At 35.8% G+C, this 22,133-nt stretch overlaps 1 protein-coding gene across 1 annotated transcript in view; it reads right to left on the reverse strand.

Annotated features, from left to right (window-relative positions):
• Positions 1 to 22,133, reverse strand: part of homer2 (homer scaffold protein 2) — a 41,817-nt gene that overhangs the window by 16,353 nt on the left and 3,331 nt on the right. The window contains exon 2 of the mRNA XM_028474168.1: positions 5,057 to 5,213. Within this exon, the coding sequence (XP_028329969.1) occupies positions 5,057 to 5,213 (157 nt within the window). The remainder of the gene's footprint in view (positions 1 to 5,056; positions 5,214 to 22,133) is intronic.

A 22,133-nucleotide genomic window follows, 5' to 3' on the forward strand; every position in this document is an offset into this window, starting at 1 on the left:
AAAAGTGTAATGACAGACGTCCCACAACAGTTACATGGGGGACCAAGAAGAAAAACGCAGACTCAGGTGGAGAAGCAACAGTTTGAAGGCACAAATATACTGAGGAGAAAAGGACCGCTTTGTGTCCTCATTGATCCCCCTGACTGTGCAAGCTCCGCCCCACACAGGCTGTCAGAGAGGGGAGTGAAAAGACAATTCATTTTATAATCTGGATGTGGGATGATAGTTGTCAGTCCGCTCAGAGCGGCAGGCAGCTGAGATCACAGCCCCCTATATATAAATGGGCCCATTTATATATTGGTATGTGCCAAAGATTCGGTAGTACCAACCGTTGAGAAATCGACTTTGGTTTTTTTTTTTTTCTTTTCGGGTCCGAGTGTCGATGCGTACACATCCATAGATTATACCTACCAAATTTCAGCCCAATCCGTTCACGAACAATAGAGGAGTAGCAATTTCAACAAGTGTACACAACAACAACAACAACAACAACAAGAACAAAGTGAGAGGCGTTTTGAGTCTGGTGGGTCGGCCTAAAAACCAGAGTTATATAAAGTACCTGAAAAAATAACTAATCAAAAGAACCAATAGCAGAATTTAAAATTACGTTGTTAAAAGTGACAGTTTTAAAACAGCTCACATTTAATGTACTTAACGGCATCAAAAGTATTTTGTGAAAAAAAAACAAAAAAAAAAAAACCTCAAGTATCAAAAGTACAATTAAAAGTAAAGTATTTTTCAAAGTACACATAAAAAGAAGTAGCCATAAATCTTCTCACTTTGTTCTCTTTATTTCATTTTTAGTTAAAGGGCACATATCATGCTAAATCCACTTTTTTAGCCCTTAAATGCAAATGTTGTATATTTAGAGTGCTTAGAAGTACAGAAAAAATCAAATTAGTCTCTTCAGGTGCTCCGTAGATATCTTTATATTCTATTTTGTTCATATTTTTCAATCTGTTTTGATTTTTCTATTCTCTATTATGTTTTTTGAACTATTACATCACAGTATTTGCAGCGGAACTGCCAAATTAGTACATCAACTCCAGGTCCAACACTTCGAGCAATCCGCCATTTTTATTTCTCGCTTTTATTTTGTAGTCCAAGCTCAAGGATGCCAAAGTTACGAGAGGATAAGTCAAAATGTTTGGTTGTTGGATGTAGTAACCCACAAGCTTCATTACACCGTCTCCCAGCATCAGAACCTTTTCAAAGTGCCTGGGTGAGTTTTATTTTTTACAGAAATGTACCCACATCTGTGGGTAAGGTCATTTTTGTGTGCGCGAAGCACTTCAAGGATGACTGCTTCTGCAACCTCCGCCAGTATAAAGAAGGATTTGCTGAAAGACTTTGTCTGATTGAGGGTTCAATTCCTTCTATCTTTGGAGACGACAAACAGAGCACTTCGGTAAGCTGTAAATAACGCTAAAAAGTGTGATGATAAGACGTCCCTGTCAATGTTTTGTTAGCATTAGCAGTTGCACCGTCTTCAGACTTCATATGTTAGCGCTGTGTGCTCGTTTTAGATCCTTGATGATATGGCCTACGTGATTTAATTTAAGTCTAAAGTTTTCATTAGTCATTTCATTTTGCCATTTTTGTCTTTGAAAAGACTATTAAAATGCATTTCGTGACATTAGCTTGGCGCTAGCGTTAGCTTGGTGCTTGTGTTAGCTCACTTGTTAGGGTTCTGCAGGTTCATCATCTTCATTTTTATCTCGCTCCGCTGGGTCCGACTCTGGCTCGAACATGTAAGGCTGGATGGACAAGTCTTCTGTTGTTGACATTTTGTAAATAACCTCTGAATAAAAAGTTGATGCGCCGCTACATAGCCGTATCTCTTCTATCAAACTACAAAAATGGCCGAGCAGGGTGGAGTTGAACCGAGTTTCACCTGAAGAGGGGGCGGGGTATGGAGTGTCTCATTTGCATTTAAAGAGACCGCACCAAAACGAGTTGCTTTCAGAAGCACATCAGAAAAGGGTAGAAAAGGGGCCTGTGGAGCTATAATAATGAGGAATTCGGACCCAAGCAGTGCAGTTCCGCTTTATATAGACCACAACTGTATGATTTATATGTAAAAAGGAAGGATTTAAAACCATGATATGTCCCCTTTAAAGTAAATAAGATGTGATATGATAAAAACAAAAAAACCAGAGCAAACATGAACAGTAAGTTAATCAAGTGTTTGCCACATTTCAGATTATTTATAATCATATTTTAATTTGTACTGAGTAACGAGGTGGCAAAAATAAAAGTGAAGAAGTAAAAGTATTATTTTTTTACTTTTAAAGTAGTAGAGAACCAGTAGTAGAGTACCATTTAGCAGTTTTGTTGAGGTGCGTCGCTACACGAGGAACACATTTCAGTATGAGCAAAATTCAAAAGTGCTGATAAGCTTGAGTGCATGCCATATCACCCTCAGTGAGCTGCTCAGTCCTCACGGGTGGATGAATACAGGCTGACGGCCTGTCATAGTTGGTGTTTGGCACAGCTCAGTATATTCCTTTGGACAGACCTGTCTCCCTTGGAGCTACAGTACAAGCCAGGAACTATGTTCAACCTCTATTCATAAAGACTTTACATTTTCTCACCATTGGCTACTTTGTTAAAAAATCAGAAAGAAAAAGCACATTTAAAACAGTTGGCATTATGTTTTTATTTCTCTCTTTTTTGGTAAAGTCTCCTAATGGCTTCCTGTTGAGTTTTCCTTCTCAACAGAAGGAAAACTATAAGGTTACTGAAGGGTGGAAAGCAAATAAAGGATGTAGAGTGGGAGGAGCAGTGGGAGATCTCCTGGTTTTGAAAACATACAAGAAGAAAAAAAATGCGTTTAGCTTGGAATAAGAAGTCTCAACTTCATTTTCATTCCAGCACATCTGCAGTCTTGACCATTTTTTTTTAAAATTAGTTCCTGCTGTCCCTTTTATAACTTCACTTAATGAGATATTCATACATATATACATATAACAAAGATTACCTGCAAGACAAAATACTGTACTTCTCAAATCACAAATTTATGTTCACACTAAATTCCCTTCATGTTTCTTCAAAACCAGAACAACGACAGAAAAAAAAAACTTGTATCACGGCGCATAAAAGTTGCATAATAAAACAGAGTTGTCGAGACCTATTTGTTTTAACAGCAGAGTAAGTCAAGGCATACTTGGCAGATGCATAAGAGACTGAGTCCCAGCCTGTCAGCTGTTGGGTTGGTAATTCAACTCTACAGCCAAGTCTCTGAAACAGAAATCCATTTGAGAGGACCAAAGGATGTGTGCAGGTGAGAGGTGTAATCTAAGACTAAGGGAGAGGTGGCTGCCTGACGTCAGAGGGAGATCGCTGTCGTTTACATTCACAGTAAGGTCTTTGATCGTCATGGAAACACAATCTACCAGTGTAAAAGGGATTAAGGCAGACTTCTGTACTGTTTAACATTACCTACTATAAAGCCATATGATATTTTTCTCAAATCTCACGTTACAGAAATGTTGAATGCTGTCAAGATGCCAATAAACAACACCTGTTTCTAGTTTAAGAACCACAATCCTAGACTTTTCTGTCAGAGTAAATCACAAACGATTAGGCCTAATTACATATTGACAGGTATACAGCTTGTAGTGACTCATGCGTTTGTTCAGGGCAAAGCTTACTAATGCGATGCAGACTGTGAAATCAACCTGAACAACCACAAGTCCTCCTGCACAGCTAAAGCAGGCTGCAGACACACAGGGCAGCTCTTTAGTGTGCTTGCAATAAAAGCTCACGTCCTTTGATAGGCCGATACATTTGGGTTGGCTTAAAAGCCAATGTGAGCTCAAGTATGGATAAAGCAAGATAACTGGTCCTTAAACATGGGTCTCCACTAAAATGAACCCCAGTGTAGAACATCCATTAATTCAAAAAGAGGGATTAGACCAGTGGTGCTGCATGCCTCTTATGGACAGAAAAACATGCTGTATAATGATGGACTCTAACTCCAAACTGAAAGCAAAAATGCCAAGATGGAACGCATTAGTAACTGTTGTAACCAAGCAACGCTGTTGACAGGTTGCTCAACTTTTAAAAAGCCAGTCTAAAAGTAATCCAAAACCAAATGTAGAGTAAAATTATGCTGCATTGGCTGCTAAACTAAATCCTAGAAATGATCTTAGTATGAAAGTGACCTTCGTGCAGTGTTCTTCAACCTTGGGGTCGACAGAAATGTCTAGTAATTGATAAAATAAAAAAATAATTAGTCATTAAAAATGTATCTTTGAATTACTATTATTCATTTACAAATTAAAACATGTAATCTTAAACAACTGTATTATATACTTTCACTTCGCCAAATATAAAAAACTAATTTCAAATTAAAGAGCAGACACTATAAGGAGAAAAAGATCAAAGGACACAGACCAAGTGTAAAGTGGCCCAAAGCTGCAGCTAGGAGAAAGTGGGAAACAGTTATGGGACACAAGCTCAGGCTTGATCACCCTGTAGCTGGCCACCTTTGATGAGGGTGTCTAGTGATAAAAAGGCCAAAACACCCCATTTCAAAGGAACACTACTGATGATGCGTCCCAAAATTTACATTCGTCCCATATCTGAGACACAGCTCCAATGCTAATCTGAAATGATAAACCTCATGTGATGATCATTTTTGGCATGAAGGACAATTTAACATCACATCCTGTGTTTAATGATTCTAGAAAAAAAAGTCTTTGGGGTCACTAGAAAATTGTTGATATGAGAATGGGGTCATGATCCAAAAAAGGTTGGGAACCACTGCTTTAGCGGGTCATGAATGTGCCACGCTAAGAGCGCCTGTACCCTACCACACTGATCAGGATAACAGTTTATGGGGGGAAAGGAAAAACAGATAAAGACAGATCAGTGTGAGCCATGCTAATCCCATCTTAACTTAATGCTCATTCATTGATTTAACAAACCCAACAAAGTTGAATCTCCTGTTTTATCTGTTTGCTCCTACAAGTCTTGGAAGCAACTCAATGTTTCTAATCCTCTCGTTTGGTTTTTGTTGTTACACACAGTCCGAGTATGCAGTCGCACATACCTTGGATCCATCCACACTGATTATGCGATAGCTGTTGCGTGTGCTGTCGTAAAAATAGGAGACAGTGACAGCCTGCTTGCTGGCAGGGACCCAGTTCTTCTTGGTGGTCGGGTCAATTTGGAAGACGTGGGCCCGGGTGGTGTAGATCGGCTGCTCCCTGAAAAGCAGATAAAGGGAAATTTGAGTGAGATTCAGATAAAACGAATTAAAATCCTTTATTTTTGCATAAAAAAAAAGAGTAAAGAGACTTTAGGCTGGACTTTCAGAGAGATACATTCTGAGAGTATTTATTTACGTATATTTACCATCAATAAATCCTTTCTAACCATTTGTTGGAGCCTGTAAATTCAAATATAATTCCAGATATTTTCTAGTGAGACCAACTCTAACTATTCACTATCATTACAGGTTTTATTAGTTATATATTCATTACAGGTAGGGATGCACAGATACCAAGATGTGTACTTGTACTCATGAAAACATGCTCCAAACCCAATCCGATTGTAGCCTCAACCAATTAGATTTCATTTTTAAAGGAGAGGTGTGATGAAAAATCACTTCATAATGGTTTTGTTTCAGTGTTATGCATCCTTTAGCCTCATTCAGAGGGCCAAAGTGGAAAAAGTTATGTTTCCTCCCTCCCATGTTATTCCACATTTTGTAGAAAGTCAGCTCCAAACAGGCGAGTTAGATTTTCCCCCGTACCTGACGTCACCTACAGGAAACTCCTCCTCCTGAAAATCCTCTCTCCTCCTACCATGAACATAATACACGCCTCCTTCCCTACCCTATAAGATTGTGAGCTCCTCCCTCTCAAACTATCTTGCAGCTAAAACAAACACTGCGGTTTAATATAGAATACATATTATACTTTATTGTCATATACTGTATGTAAAAGCAAACTGCACTACTGGACGCCCAAATAAGATGGACGAGCCAGCAGCGTTAACCCGGCATGAGAAGGACTTCCGGGAGGTGAACCTGCTGATGTTTACAGAGTCGTGGCTCACAGCGCTAACACCGAACTCGGTTGTGGAATTGGGATGACTTTTACACTGTGACAGGACATCGGAGAGTGGTAAGCGGAAAGGAGGGGGTCTGGCTGTGTTTGCGAATGATACAGTAGATGGTGTAATCCGGGACACATCACTATCAAGATGCAGTTTTGTCGTAAGGACACATCATGAAACAGTGTTTGTCTGACTTAAAATCACAATAGCTGCTTAAATAGCCAGTTTTTTGGCTGAGTGTGTGCACAGTAGGGATGTAACGATTCACTCAACTCTCGATACGATTCGATTCATGATACTGGGTTCACGATACGATTCTCTCACGATTTATTTTACAAAATGGGACTGTAGACAATTTTTTTTGGGGGGGAAAAAACTTACAAGAGAATAATATCCTTAACAAACGTTGAGTTTTGTGTTATCGGAGTGAGAATGAGAATCAATTCTGTGACTTAGTTAAAGGTTGTTGAATGGAAGAAAACAACTTTCACACTATTTGAAAAGAACGAAGAATGTGACACAATGAGATTGTTTAGTTTCAGATTTGAAAATAGCCTCAATATTCCTATGAATATTGTTATAACTCTTGTTATTCAATGGTGCAGGTGAATGTGGTGGGTGCGGAAGCCGTTGTGTCTGCTCTGGTACTTTGTTTGTACAACTTTTGTATTATATTTATACTCTTATATCTATGTATTCTTACTGTATTTGCGTATTAGGTTTTATACTAGTTTTCCTGTGTATAAGTATCCAGAGGAGTGACACAATGCATTTCACTGTACTGTGTATGATTGTGTATAGGACAAAGAAAGTTGATTTAATTGAAAAATGCATGTTAAAGAACCATAGCTACACATTACTCAGATTAGATATCATAGATACATGTCATTTTCTCAGTTGCTAAAATGTCCATCTCAGTGGAGGGATTTAAATGTAAACCAATTATGAAAGTCGTGAGTGCCAGTCCCTGTTCACAGAGTAATGTCAAACTGTGCCAAGATGCTTTGTGTTGGCGTTATTTTCTCCCATCATGGAAAATACTGTAATAACTCAACGTTATGTTTTAACTCCTACCAAGAGAAAATATGTTGAGGATTTTTGATCCTTCCAAGTAATGCACAGCTAGTCTATGCAGTGTTTGGTTAACCCACCTAAATTTCTCACTGAATAAAACATGTCATATCTTTGAAACCCAGCCCTGTAATCACTGTACAAAAACGTTCTGCACATTCATCTTTGAGAGGGTGATACTGAATGCCCCTGAGACTCAAGGGTTCCTCCTCAGCAGGGTGAAGCAGCACGTTACCGTTGCCGGTTAGATTTTACCGACAGACTAAAAATCAGCAAACAAACTTCTCCTCCATTGGCTATTTTTTCTCTCTTACTCTAAAACCAATTATGAATTTAAGAGAAAAGCCTCATTCAAACTACTAAGAAACGAGCACCCCTCCTGTTTCTGTTTTGATTTTTAAATATACAACTTTATACTTTGCATGTATCAAAAAATATAAATGCTCTATTTATTTGGTGTACATAAGTAAGTAAGTAGTTTATTTATAAAGCGCTTTTTGCAGATAAAATCACAAAGTGCTGTACAGAGTTGTGGTAAGAGTACAAGTGCAACACAATAGAATAATAAAACAAGAGTGCATAAATATCATAAGAACAGCAACATTAAAGGACGAATAAAAAATAAAATCCAGTTAACTAAAAGCTTTTCTGTAAAGTGAAGTCTTCAGCAGTTTTTTAAAAGTGACCACACAGTTGAGCTCCCTGAGAGACTGGTGCAGGTTATTCCAGAGTCTGGGAGCTACAGCCTGGAACGCCAGGTCTCCTCTGGTTTTAAATTTAGTTTTTGGGGTCTTTAGGAGACCCTGACCTGAAGACCGAAGGCATTGCCCTGATGAGTAGGGGCACAACAAGTCCGAGATATATTTAGGGGCCTGACCATGTAATGCTCGGAACGGAAGTCTGGCAGCAGCGTTCTGAACGATCTGGAGTCTGTTTAGGGTCGACTTATTAAAACAAGTAAAAACAGAATTACAGTTGTCAATACGAGATGATATAAATGCGTGTATGACCAGTTCCAGATCTGATTTTGATAATAGATGCCTCACTTTAGAGATATTTCTCAGGTGGTAAAAACAGTTTTTAGTCAATTGACGACAATGTCCCTCCAAAGACATGGACTGATCAAAAACAACCCTAAGGTTTCTGAGGCTGGTTTTAACAGGACATACTTTGTGGACTTACAAAACCCTAAAACAATTTACACACTGTTGATAGTATGAAACCATATCGATTGCTCTTTAATAATATAGGTTCAAATCTAGCCTTTGAAAAGTTGGGAGCAGCTGATTCAAACTCTTTTAAATGTTGTTCCAAGTAAGAGAAAGAATTAGGAGTGGAGAGGGATAAAAAGACAAATTCAGAAAGCACAGGAAACATAATGTATGAAATGTATAAAATTCAATGCCTACACTATAAACTATTATACTTGAAGGATTTTTCATGTGATTAACTTTGCTTTTAAAATGTATTTGGTTTATTTCCATATTTGAACCTAATTGTTACTGCCTTTGAACGATACTTTAGTGTTGAGAACAGAGGCAAAGGAAGTCTACAAAGAGACTTTTCTGCTTTCTTGAGGCTTGTCTTACACTGACAATTTTAACTTTCCCAATTCAGATCCAGACTGATCCTCAATGAAGTCCCACCGTTTGCAGGATCCATATTTTGGCAATTTGAAAAAATAATTTAGGATCTGCATTAAAACGCATTTATATTGTTGCTGCTCTTTTATCATCTTATCTATGTCAACCACTCGTCTTTATTTGAAAAAAGCACTCAGAGCAAAAACAACTAAGTGCCAAATATCCTCTTTGCCAGATATTGGCAGTTATATGGATCAGTGATCCTAATCATTGAATCATTACCATTACCATTCACACTTTAAAAGGCTTGTAAGAAATTTATATCCACATTAATAATGATACAGTGGGTTCAAATGTGTGGGCTGGGCACCCCCATTTTTTTTTTTATTTAAAAAAAATCGCAATGAAATACACAATTCAGATCTGATTCATGTGAAACTCAGTGTGGTAAGTGAGACATATTTGAGTCAAATTTCATAAAGATCAGTCATTACAAACCAAGACATTTCTTAAAATTATTAAAACTGGTGCAGAATCAGTATATTAATCCAGATTATCCCCAAAATCAAATTACTTGTTCCTTATACTGTTTCAGATATTTACTAAAGATTTCACCAAAGTCCATCATTCTTGAGTTGTTCCAGCAAGATTAATTGTGTTTTCTTTTTTAATTGTATGTTAAGTTTAGGTTTCGTTTATTCAGACAAGGTTTTTCAGGAACTTTTTTTTTATCTCCTGACATATTTCGACTGTCAACCTTGTCTGAATAAACAAAATCTTAACTTAACACACTATTCAAAAAGAAGACAAAAATAATATTGCTGGAATTATTACACGGAAGTCAAGTGAAACTTCAAAGGAAACATCAAAGGCGATCGGCAGAAATCCTCTGACGAAGACTGGCAGTTGAACATGCTGTTCATTTTTGAGTTGGACTGTTCAAAGAAAAACAGATAAATAAATATTAAGTAAATAATATGCCGGCAAAAAAAAAAAACAACGGTGTTAACAATAATCACAATTTAAAACTCGTGGACTACACAAAACTAGCGAAGTTCCACAATCATTTATAAATTGCAGAAATTAGGAGAGCATGCAAACCCAGCACAAATAGCTGGACCCAGGAGGAATTAAACCACAGTCTAATCTTAGCCGAGTCACTGCATTGTAAACCCATTTATTAATTACATCACAGAAACATCACAGGTAACATTTCTGACAATCACTAGAATGAGGAATATACGAGTCACAGTAGAAATAACAGATCAAAAGCCTCCTTCATTAAGGTGTCGCTCACAAAAAGTTAGACATCATAGAAATATCAAGAAAAGGGTCTTATCTAAAAACCTTTGAAAGAGCTGAAGAACGCCTTCAGAGTGGATGTGAGCATGTAAATGAGGAATAAACACACTGTTCAGTGCATTTCTGCCACAGTCTACTGATGCCTTAAGTACATCATACTAGACATTAGCATACAGCTTTTTTCACCTCATATTCATTAATGAGAGCTGAGTGACATAGTTGATTACATAACGGTTTGGCTGTTTACAACAGTGTTTCCCAATCAGGGGTACGTGTACCCCTCAGAGTACTTAAACACCTTACAGGGGGTACTCGGACATATTTATGAATCCCAGACAGTGCTCTCCAAATATTTAAACAAATATAATCACTAATTTATACTATGAAATGCACACTTGAAATGAGTTCTTCCTTAGTTTTACGAGTAAATACTAGTTGCATCACAATGAACATTAAATGTCAGAAAATCCTAAAAGGTTTCCATCTTACGTCAGCAGTTTCTCTCTAATATGTAACTTCTAAATTTTATGGCTCTGCGCTGCTTATTACAATATATTATTATAAACTGAATTACCAGTAATGATGTAATTATTAGGGCTTTAAAAAAAATTTATCCATGTTTACAGTTTGAGATTTGAGCAACTTTAGTTTGGTATTTTTTATTTAACACAGCGTTACTGATTAAAGATCCTTATTTTAATTTATGTATTATGAGAATTTGTGTTTCAATGTTTTTCAACCTTGAGGTCATAATCCCATGGCGGGTCACCTGAAATTTAAATGGGGTCACCTGAAATGTCTAGTAATTGATAAAAAAAAATTTTGAGATTGTGTTTTAATTTAAAAAAAAAAAAGATAATCTAATTCAACTGTACCCTAATCTTTGAGCATCTCAAACATAAATCTAGTTCAATAACATGCAGTATTAAATCAAGAAGAAATAAAATAATTAAATAAATATAAAATACAATATGAAAATACCTGAGCTGGCACCTGGCTACCATGCATTTGTTATACAGTTTAACAAACATGATCAAAACAATTAATATAGAAAAAAAAAAGTCTTCGGGGTGGCCAGAAATCTGTTAATATCAAAAAGCGGTCACAATCCAAAAAAGGTTGGAAATCACTCATGCACAGTATATATCCTTTGTGTATCAGTGTTCTTATTTTATATATTGGCAATCAGCAGAAACATCAGATATCGGTTTTTTTTTTAAACCCCAATATTGGTATGAGCCCTAAAAATCCCATATCGGTCAGGCTCTAGTTTGTAAAGCAATCCACAAGTGAAATTTCAAAATAAATGCGACTGCATTTTACCTTTAATCTTTAGTGACAGAAACACAAACGGGAAACAAGACAAACAAGACACAAACTTAGTGAAACAGGAACCACAGTTTAATCCTAAACCTTTACAACATGACAGACTTCTTAAAAAGGTAAAAATGACGAACACGTCATGACAACTTGTTTATGAATACATTGAATTCTGAGCCAACGTTTCCTCCTACATATCAGACCAGAGATGTTAGTCATGCTGGGTAGGTGTGTTATTATTAACTATATCTTAACAATTTATCGTGTATCTAATAACCCAAAATTATTGTAGATCACATAATCACACTACTGTACATACCTCGAGGTTAAATCAATATCCATCATTAATGCAGTTGCTATATTTAATTATGACACTTTATGAAGCAGTTGGATTTTTTTTTTTAAGTGTCATAAATAAAAATAAATAAATGAAATAAATAAAAATAAAAACTAATATGTCAGAAAAAAAGAAAGAAAAAAATAAAATAAATTAAAATTAAAAATTAGGTGACGATAACGAGACTATGACCAATAAAAAAAAGGATACATGTCAACAAAACTATATCAAAATATATAGATATTTTTGTCAACTGATAAAATCTGAACTATAAATTAGTCACATGGGACTAAACCCTTGATCACATCAATTCTATCTGTATTTACAAACCTTAATACCATCCCATATCAGGTTGATAAATGATAATTACATCTTTGAAGAAAAAAAAAAACCAAATTCCTATGCTTTGTATTCTAGTCGACTATCTGTCATAGATTTACAGTAGTTGACTAAAGTCTTAATGTCAATAAGTTTACTAAAAGTAGCCTTTATCTGAAACAGCCCTGATTAATACATTTTGACTACAACTGAGTGGCATTTTAGTAAAATCAAATAAAAATCTGACTAAAACGTTGTTATTTGCTGTCAAACTTAACACTGACAGTCACACTCACACAAACTGTTCCTGTCAATAACATTTGCTTAAAGTGTGATTAAAGACAGTACGCCTCTAGCCACATCATCAGAAAGTGTCTATATTACTTTGAACGAGGCAGAAAAAAATAACAATAGAAATACTATGTGTGTTCTTTGTTACATTATGGACAATGAGGAAAAAAATGGTGTCAAAAATAAAGATAATTAAAAGTGAAACAGCTAAAACATAAGGTAATGCTTTTAATGGCGGGTAGAAAAAAATATTCATTTGCAGCCGAGTTCAAAGCATATTTGTTTTTAGTCAGTATATATGTACAATGCCAATTTCTTTTCCAAAATGAGTATGAGTACTCAGATTTGTGTACTCGAGTACCTATTGATGCAAAATGCAAATTATTAGCACCATTCGATCACATTGTTCTTCTAATTTTAACATCTTGGCATTTGAACTCTGCATCATAAGCCTTTAAAAAAAAAAAAAAAAAAAAACTTCTGCATTTTTATAAATGTTCGATATATTGTACACCTTTGAGTTGTCAGCCCTATTAACCTTAAAGCAGTGGTTATCAATAAAATATGATTTATTTTAAACAATGTTATATATTTTATTTGTACACACATAGTTTTGCACTTTTAATTTTCATGAATTCATATTCAAATTTTTATAGTGATTTATATTTTATATTTTGTGTAACAAATTCTCACTGTGCTTCTGCTGAACCTGGGGTTCAATAGGACCCATATCCATGTTAAGAATCACTGCTTTAAAGTATTTTCACACAGACATGTTTTTTTTTTCTAACCAAGTTGCAGAATTGTAAAATAAAATCCAATTGGTTAAAGCTTCAATTCAGTGATTGGTATTGGAGCATGTTTTACGAGTACGAGTATACAACTCTGTATCACGTCTAATACCCAATACTGGGATAATAATAATACATTTCATTTATAATGCAGTGAACATTTAAAACAAATATCAAAGTGCAACAATGAGTGCATAGGAATAAAAGCAGGTACAAATATAAAACAGAAAGATAGCCGTACAATATAAAAACTAATTAAAAGAGACCGCTGATGGCATATCCCTAGTTTTTAGTGAGTCGAGTGTATTGTACACAAATAATTCAAGTCAACTTTATTATATAGCTCTAATTACAACAATAAGTCATCTCAGTGTTCACTATTCTATTACAACTGCCCTGACCACTAATAAACACATTTTTATACACACTTCAACCTCAATTCACTTCTTCTGGATGATTTCACATCAAATGACCTCCCAAGTTTTTTCTTCCATTTCAAGAAACTATGAACTATGGTGTTTGTTGTGAGTAAATTTGATTTATTGATCCATGGGGTCTAAACTATTCCATTATCTGTTAAAAAATAATCGTCACCTCTTGCCAGCATTTCTGAAAAGCACAACAAAGTGACATTCTACCAACAAGTTAACATAAAAACCATATACTGTATGTATATAGGTTTAATATTTAAGACCTGAGTGAGATTACTGTTATAGCTAAATGTCCCATTACTTGATTATATTATGTGGTATTATGTATTTTACAAGCAATGTGCAATTCATGGGCTAATAAAGCTTTACTCTCTATGTGGGGATTATGCTTCTAACAGAATTGTCCCCTTTTTAGGCTTAATCCGAGTCGTTATCTGCTTTGGAAATAACACAACAGAAACTATTATGCAGATCATTACACACACACACACCTGTGCACCACAGGTTGACCTTAACAGGGGCAGTGTCTGGAGCCAACTTACAGAGGGCATGGAAGGACGTGAAAGGACACCAATGAACACAACGTGGGTCCAGACTGGTAATAATCTCACAGTAAACATTCGGTCGACATTTAAAATATCCAGTAAAACCATTAAAAAAGCAACAACATTTGGGAATGAATAAGCAGTGTGTTCTGTCTGATTGTGGGGAGCGCTTCATCCCCATCTGGAGCTCTGAATAATTTACAGGTGTGTGTGTGTGTGTGTGTGTGTGTGTGTGTGTGTGTGTTTCTGTGTGTGTGGGAGTCAGGATCTGAATTTCGTGTGCATGGTGCCTACACACCTAAACACCCACCTCTGGCCCTTCATATGATGAGGCAGGAGCTATGTGTGACGCAAGAAAGAGAGTAAATGAAAAACAACGAAACGAGCTGACAGTTAAAAGATAAGAATGAAAAAGTAAAAACTAACCATTCATTAAAGAAATCAGTATGCTTAATACAACTGTATCACATATTAATGGGAAAGCAAATGAGCTGATCTTTTTGTAATTTATCATTGCCGATTTTACATATAAATCAGGATTTTTAAAATGGAAGCACGGTTTGCAAAAGGGAACGCTTGTGATTTTGCATAAATACGACATCTTACACTGATGCAGGTTGACGCTAAGCTCTGTGAACAACAATGACTAAGAGCAGGCAACTAATCTCTGCCTCTGCCTTGGGATGATGAGTTTGAAGTGAAAGACTCACAAGTTGCATTCGTTTCCTTCAACATCTACAGAATATCTTTGTCTTCTTTCATGGGGAAAAACAGCCTTGGCCACATTCCCCAGGGTAACAATCCACTCCAACCTCATTCCTCAAACTGTTGCTTCTCGGCAATGGTCCACGACATCACTGTCAGTCATTTTGGCAAGATGAGTTCAAACTGAATAACTGAAGTCCAAACTGAAATTGTGCAACTTCCGTTGAAGCCTGTTAAACATGAATGTGCAGTCAGGATAGTTTCAGGTGAGAGAGATGCATTCATTACATTCTTATGGTATGTGAAGTGTCAATGACTCAACAGGTACTCAGCATTCCCAAAGCTTTATACCTATTCCATACAACTTAAGATAAGAAAAATCAATAGGACAATGTGTTATATACTTTATGTAATGCATATATATTAAATGATGTTGTTGAGACTAGTTTTTTTTTACAAAAATGTAGGTAAATTACTTGCCTCTTTACATAAACATTTAAGTAATGATGTACTCCAGTACGTGACACTGGCTCTACCTTTCTCTTCTGTTAAAAAAAAAAAAAGTCACTGTTTAACCTTTCCTACCTTCTCTCCTGCAATTACTAAAACATTGGCGCAGGTAGTGGCCAGTGTTGATATAAAGGGCCAAACCCACAGCAGTAGTAGAAGTCAGAACAACAGCTTAGTGAGTGCTGAAGATAGAGAGCATCTACTGCATGGGTTGAACGCCCTCGATCGTTGACATCCTTCATTTATTCTGTACTGAGACGATCATCTCAATGGTCAAGTATTCAACTCATTCAAAACACTGCCTCATAACAAAAGGAAGACCATTCTTACGGCTCAAACGAACTCCGTACGGACTGTCCGCACTTCTCAGAGCTTTCATACTTGCACTGCTGCATAGAGGTTTCCAGTAAAATCCGACATTTCCCACAATTCTTAGCGCTTCTCTGTAGTCCTTGTACTCCTGGGATGTGTTTTAAAGGTGTTGGTACTTTGGTAGCCCGTCAGGCGGTGAAATGCAGTGAAATGCGGTTAAATGTGTTACATTTAATGGATACATGCCGAGCAGTGTTTTGTGTGACACCAGGTGCGCGGAACTTTGCGCTTAATTGGCGTGGTGGACTCCACTCGAAGTTTGCTACGCGGATTTCTGCCCAAGTATGTTTGAGTTGTGTTTAGCAGTACATTAGCCTACCACCTTAGGCTGCAGCAAAGCCATTGCACTGCCAAATTAGACAATTGATAAACTTTTTTTGTCTTGTCTGACAGTTAAGCAATATCACACGAGAGGGAGTGCTGTTGTGCTGAAATATCATGTGATATTGCTTTTATACAACAGTTCTACAAGCGCATTTTATTTGTCAACAGTATAAGAGGCAAGAGATGATTTAGTTTATTTAATCATCATTTATTAAAACAAAGTTGGAAGGGAGAGAAGGCTGTTGCCAGGCAACACAAACATTTCCTACCTGAAAGTTGACCAACGTATTATAACGCGTGCACAGCGGAGTGATAATGGGGTATTTTTTATTCTATGTCAAGTTTTAAAGATGTAAAGTGCTTGGAATTATATTTTATATATGAAAAGCACTCTATAAATAAAGTTTGATTGATTTGATGATGTCTGTAAAGAGTCCCCAGTGCTTATTCTATATCAACAATCAAATCGATTGCTTTGACGTACCTCTGTAACGTCACATCATCAACATCAGATTCTAATAAGAGACATTTATGAAAAAATCTGGCTTCGTTTATGCATTTGATTTATAAGATATGTGTAGCACTTTAGTTTGATTATTTAGTGTCTTAATCCAGGAGCTGCTTGCCTTGGATAGCGTGTTTCGATAAACCTAGCAAAGATCTTTCTTGTCTTCGTTTGAGACTGCATAAAACTAAAGAAATACAAGTTGAACTAAATCATCCGTACTCCATACTTCAATAATTAAGTATTATTTTTACACCCTGGTTATAGATGTGTTCTCTTAACTGCAGGAATAAATGTGCGTCTCTGCTCTGTCTGTGTGTTAGCCCATCGATGGTACTTCATGGGTCCCGTGTGTAACAGGTATAGATGGTGATGGATGGACGTAATACTAGCTGTGTGAGGAAACGGAATGAACAGTTAGAGAGCTTACGCTTCCATTTTTCTTCAACCCAACACCAACACCATGTTATTTGTTTTTCATGTATTGAGACACAAAGGCTTTCTTTGTCAATTCCAGATGTGTCTCTGATCCAGGTTCTGAGGTGTCCAACTGCAAGGATTTCAAAAATAGATTAAAACTAATGTGTGATAAAGGGAAAGGCCAGATGTACACTGACAGTTGTGAATTGAAACAAGCTGCCTAATTAGTGAGTTTGTTGTCTACTAGTCTGCATGAATGAGAAAAAGTGTGGGTTCAATGCCACATTATTACCAGGGCTTTCACTGCAAAACGCAAGCTCGCAGTTTCAAAATATCAAAGGAAGGCAGAGAATCGCAGACACTGTATGCAACAGCCAAAACTGGTCTCGAGAGACTAAAACGACAGTTTTTCAAGAAGTATGACAGCGAGCCATTATGGTTTTATCTGGTCCTGGCATTTACAATAAGAGCTTTCACTGGCCTTGTTTAATGGTGGCTTGTTGTGAACGCCTATATTGTACCCATGTGGTTTCTCAAAGGTCAGCATTAAATTGTAGTACGAGAAGTTGTCTTAGAAATCTGATATAGTGGATATCGTCATACACGAATCGCATCATTTGGTGCAAACATTTTTTCAGCATTTCCATTGTAAGTGCATCACGTAGAGAAAAAGCAACTGAAGTTAAAAACTAATGGCTAAAAACAGGTCGTACAAAAGCATTTATTCTTTCATCTTTTATCTCGTCAAGAGGACAGGCAATAGTTACTAATTTTGTGTCTTTCACATGATTAGACTACAAAACCTTTCAGTGCCTTTTTTCCCCTAAAAAAATAACCATTATTCACCAAAACAAGTGTGTGGCACGCAAACCTATAATAAGTCTGTAAGATTGAAAGCCGCTGCTTGATAAGACTTGTGTAAGCCTCGGGAAATAAAATGTGAACATATTAACAAAGAAGGAAACTGAATGATAGTAAATATAATCATTGTTTTTCAAAAAGCCTATTCATAACAATGCAGGCTATTGTTTCGGTCACGTGTTATCATATGGATTTGTTTTATGCTAATAAAAGAATTCATTAAAGGCTGACAATTCATTTATTTTTATTTTTTTATCATTTTATTTTTTGCCACATACAACACAAAGACAATTACAGAAAAAAGGCCATAGACAATATTTACAAATCTTATACATTATAATACAGTAAGTGTGCGTGTGTGATAAAATAATTATAATAATAGTATTGTGCTAATAGAGGGTGAGGGAAGGACACAATAACATGTTGATAATAGTCAAATATGTGGGGGGAAGTAACAATATATGAATATTTATACATACTGTACCTATACAAAAAAAAAGAATTACTTAATTAATGTACTTTGACAAAATTTTAAATAAGGTAGATGATCGTTATTGAAGATTCTATTGAATTTTTGAGGGGATCTGCATCTCAATTTCACTAAATTGTTCTAAAAAATGTTTTTCAAAACTAATGAATTGTTGCCTGCAAATATGCCATTGTGATAAAAAGTAATAATAATAATAATTAAAAAGAACGGCACACAACTACTACTCATTTCTCATCGCTTATAGAAATAAACTATATTTGATATGGCCATCACAATTACATTGGTAACCCAGTTGTATTGTTTTCAGTCTGTTAGCACATGTGCTAATTTACGACATGTCTACAGGAGGCTTTTAAAAAGGTTAAAAGTAACAGAAATAATAAGAAAGTAAGGAGGAAATAAGCACAGCACAAAACATTACAGAAAGCAAAGCAATATACAAAGTTAAATTTAGTCAGTAGTTATAGGGCAGAGGCAACACGGGCAAGCGAGAAACCAGGTAAAACTAATAATGTAATATAAAACAAAACACCATTCAACAGAATAAATTGTAGTTCTAATAATATTTATTGATTTGGTTTTTTAAACTTACTTTTATCCCTCCCACGATGTGTATCAAGTACGCAAAAATATGAAGGATGATAAAATATTTGTTTAGTTTGATTTTTATTTAAGACACTTTGATAGAATGACTGTATGTATAATGGTAATAAAGGCTACAAAGTTTCATTTTTTTTTACATTTTCCATTGAATGTGTACCTTGGGATTTTTTTCAATAAAAAGATGAATCTTGGCTCCCAAAAGGTCAAAAACACTGCAATAAACTCATTCTAGGATCGGTTTAAAAAATCTCTCGTAATTGGCTCCATTTCAAAAATTCATATCTGTGTTGGTAATTGACCATTCTTTATGAAATTTGACTCAGTTATGTGGGGTTGATTCTAACCAGGCTACCTGAGCAGGTTTCCCTCTCCACTATACTGGACTGGTGTGGTTGGATGCAGAACCCAACCTCAGATGGGAGCTTGAAGGAAAAGGCGTGACAGCAGATGGCCTCCAAGGCTTCAACCATCTGGTGAGGAGCCGTTTTATCCACCATCAGTATTCACCAACACATGAATCCTTCACTGTAAAGAAATCTCCATATCTCCATAAACTTATAGTATGAAGCACACAGCATGGAACGGGACAGGAAGCACCAACAATTAGGCTTACAGTTCACTGTTGGGCCAAGACAGCCAAGAGACCCACTGCCACACCACATGTCACAGCCTAATCAATGCGTGTTAAGCCTTTAGATGTCACTCCGCGGCCAGCCAGGAGATTATCATCTATCCTTGTGTTAGTGCTAGTCCCGAGTGTGGCTTACTTTAAAGAGCAATATGCTGATTGAAGTGCTGTGTGCACGATCGTAATTTCTCTGAAAGAGGTTTACAGGCAGCAACGTAAGCTTTGTTTTGGAACAAACCCAGAGATTCACAACTTAACGAAATAGTAGAATACATTTTCTCAGTTTCTCTGCACTGTTGACTTACCACAATGGCTTTGGATTCAAGAGCCTTAAAATAATAGAGTTTTGAAGCAATAACTGTTGCAAAGTCATAACACTCAGACATTAAAAAGGACAGATCACCCCAGGTGTTATAGTGGGAGTGAAATGCATGACCTCTGGTTGCTTTAGGACTCAATTTAGGAAAACCTTTTGAGGAAAATCCAGATTCTGTGCTAAGTTACAGCTAAAAAGGGCAAACACTTACACAATAAAAAAGCCAAGTTTGCATTTGTGTTTACAACAGTTAGCTAAATTTTAAATGTCCTTTAATTTAAGAGTTTCATTCAATTTGGACTGTTTTCACTTGATCTTGTAGTGGCTTTAAATAAGTATTAAAATCCTCCATTTCAGGTTTACAGTAATAGGAACTCCAATTTTCTGTTTTTTACGACTGTAATGTTTGCACTTGTATCTAATCCTTATTTAATTAACAGTTTTTTACTTAATTATGTATATTTTTCTCTCCTTTTCTCTTCGTGGATTAGTGTTATTTTCATTTGTAATGTTTCTCAAGCCTTTATAGTAATTTCACCCTGAGATCAATTAAGTATTTCTGACTCAGATTCTGTAATTGCACAAAACATACACGACAGTGTAATAAAGTCAACTACTGTTATTTATACATTTTATGATTTACATGAACTGGATGATGATTACACCGGAAATCATGTGAAATGACGTTGCTAGGCTGACATTAGCCACACTGCTAGTACCGTAGGTACACGTTTTACAGGAATAATTCCATGGAAATGTGTATATGGTCTCAAAGCATTATTTGTGAAACCTTTAATTTACACCAGCCGGTGAATCACGTTTTACACTAAAAACCCACGCAGCCGTGTGATTGTAGATCTTTCTGTCGTGAGATGATCACCAGCTCAACTAACACTAATCCTGTTTTTGTACCAGTGCCTTTTCATATTTGAATGCAGTCATAATAATCTGAACCACTTGTTCAACACAACACATTAAAAGCACATCTTAGATCAAGCTCTGCAATTATTTTCAATCACATAATTACATGATCACTAAATGAGCCATAACATGCACAGTATAGCATGCAGAGGCATAAAGAGTATTACTCTATTCAAGTAGAACTACTGTTACATACATACATAAAATACTCAGGTACAAGTTAAAAAATAGCGCTCAATTAATTAGTACTCAAAGTAAAAGTTACTAGTTACTTTCACCACCACCCATTAGGGCTGGGCAAAAAATCCATTTAATCGATTTATCGAATTTGTAGATTAAAAAAAAAAAATTTATTTTGCAAATTCAAGTTGTTTTTTTTTTTTAAATAATTTGTTTTTTCCCCACCACAGTTTTTGGACATTTTCGCGTTCCATCCTTGTGGGTTACTTTAGTGTGACGTGAGCCAGCTCCCTCTTTGTTTACCCTTTGAGTAGGCTATATGTGCGCCACAGGCATGTTTAATGTTTTATTCGCACTATGTTGAGATACTAAGAAAGAGTTTAATATTTTTTTAATTGTAGTGTTTTAAAATATGCAGTAATCTGATTTCCTAATCAGAAAATTGAAGCTAGTGTGAAGTTGCTGTTGCACTTTTGCTTAAACCTGGGTTAAAGCTTGAAATTGTTAATTGACAGAACCTCATTTACTTTTTATTTTGGGATTGTTCTATGTATTTTAACTCTCTGAGGACAATCACAGTAATAAAGTTGCAATTTTGACAATAAATCTGATGTCTCCAGTCATTTTTGAGTGCATTGAAAAAATAAAATGATCAAATCTCAAATTTTTCTTTTAAAAGCCCTACCACCCATGCTTATTTTGGGTATTAAATCTTGCCACTGTTCCCTTGCATACAGTAAATATTACATGTAGAAACTTTAAAAGGAAGAGATGAAATCTTACACAATTGGAACTTAATTTATTTTCCACAAATGCATCTGTATAAAAAGATTTTTCAAAATGTACAATTATTTAAAATAAAACCAATTAATTCAATTCAAAATAAAAACATACATAAAGTAAATAAAAATACAGAGGAAACAACCAACCAGGAAATAACCAACATTCAATGTTGTTTTGTGCATTACATTTAATCTGGTTGGTCGGACTTGATGTGATGTGTTTGATTGTTGTCTGGTTATTTCATTTTTTGTAGTTTCAAATGTAACAAATGACTTGTTTTAAAACGTACTTGAGTAAAAGTAAAATCACTGATTCAGAAATATACTCAAAAAAAGTACAAGTACCCATAAAAGTAATTCAGTTACAGTAATGTGAGTACTTGTAATCAGTTACCTTTACCTCTGATAGTGTGAGATTTTGAACAGGATTATGAGTGGAATTGAACATCTCTGTCCAATTG

Source organism: Gouania willdenowi, chromosome 3 (assembly GCF_900634775.1).
Source record: "Gouania willdenowi chromosome 3, fGouWil2.1, whole genome shotgun sequence".
NCBI lineage: Eukaryota > Metazoa > Chordata > Actinopteri > Blenniiformes > Gobiesocidae > Gouania > Gouania willdenowi.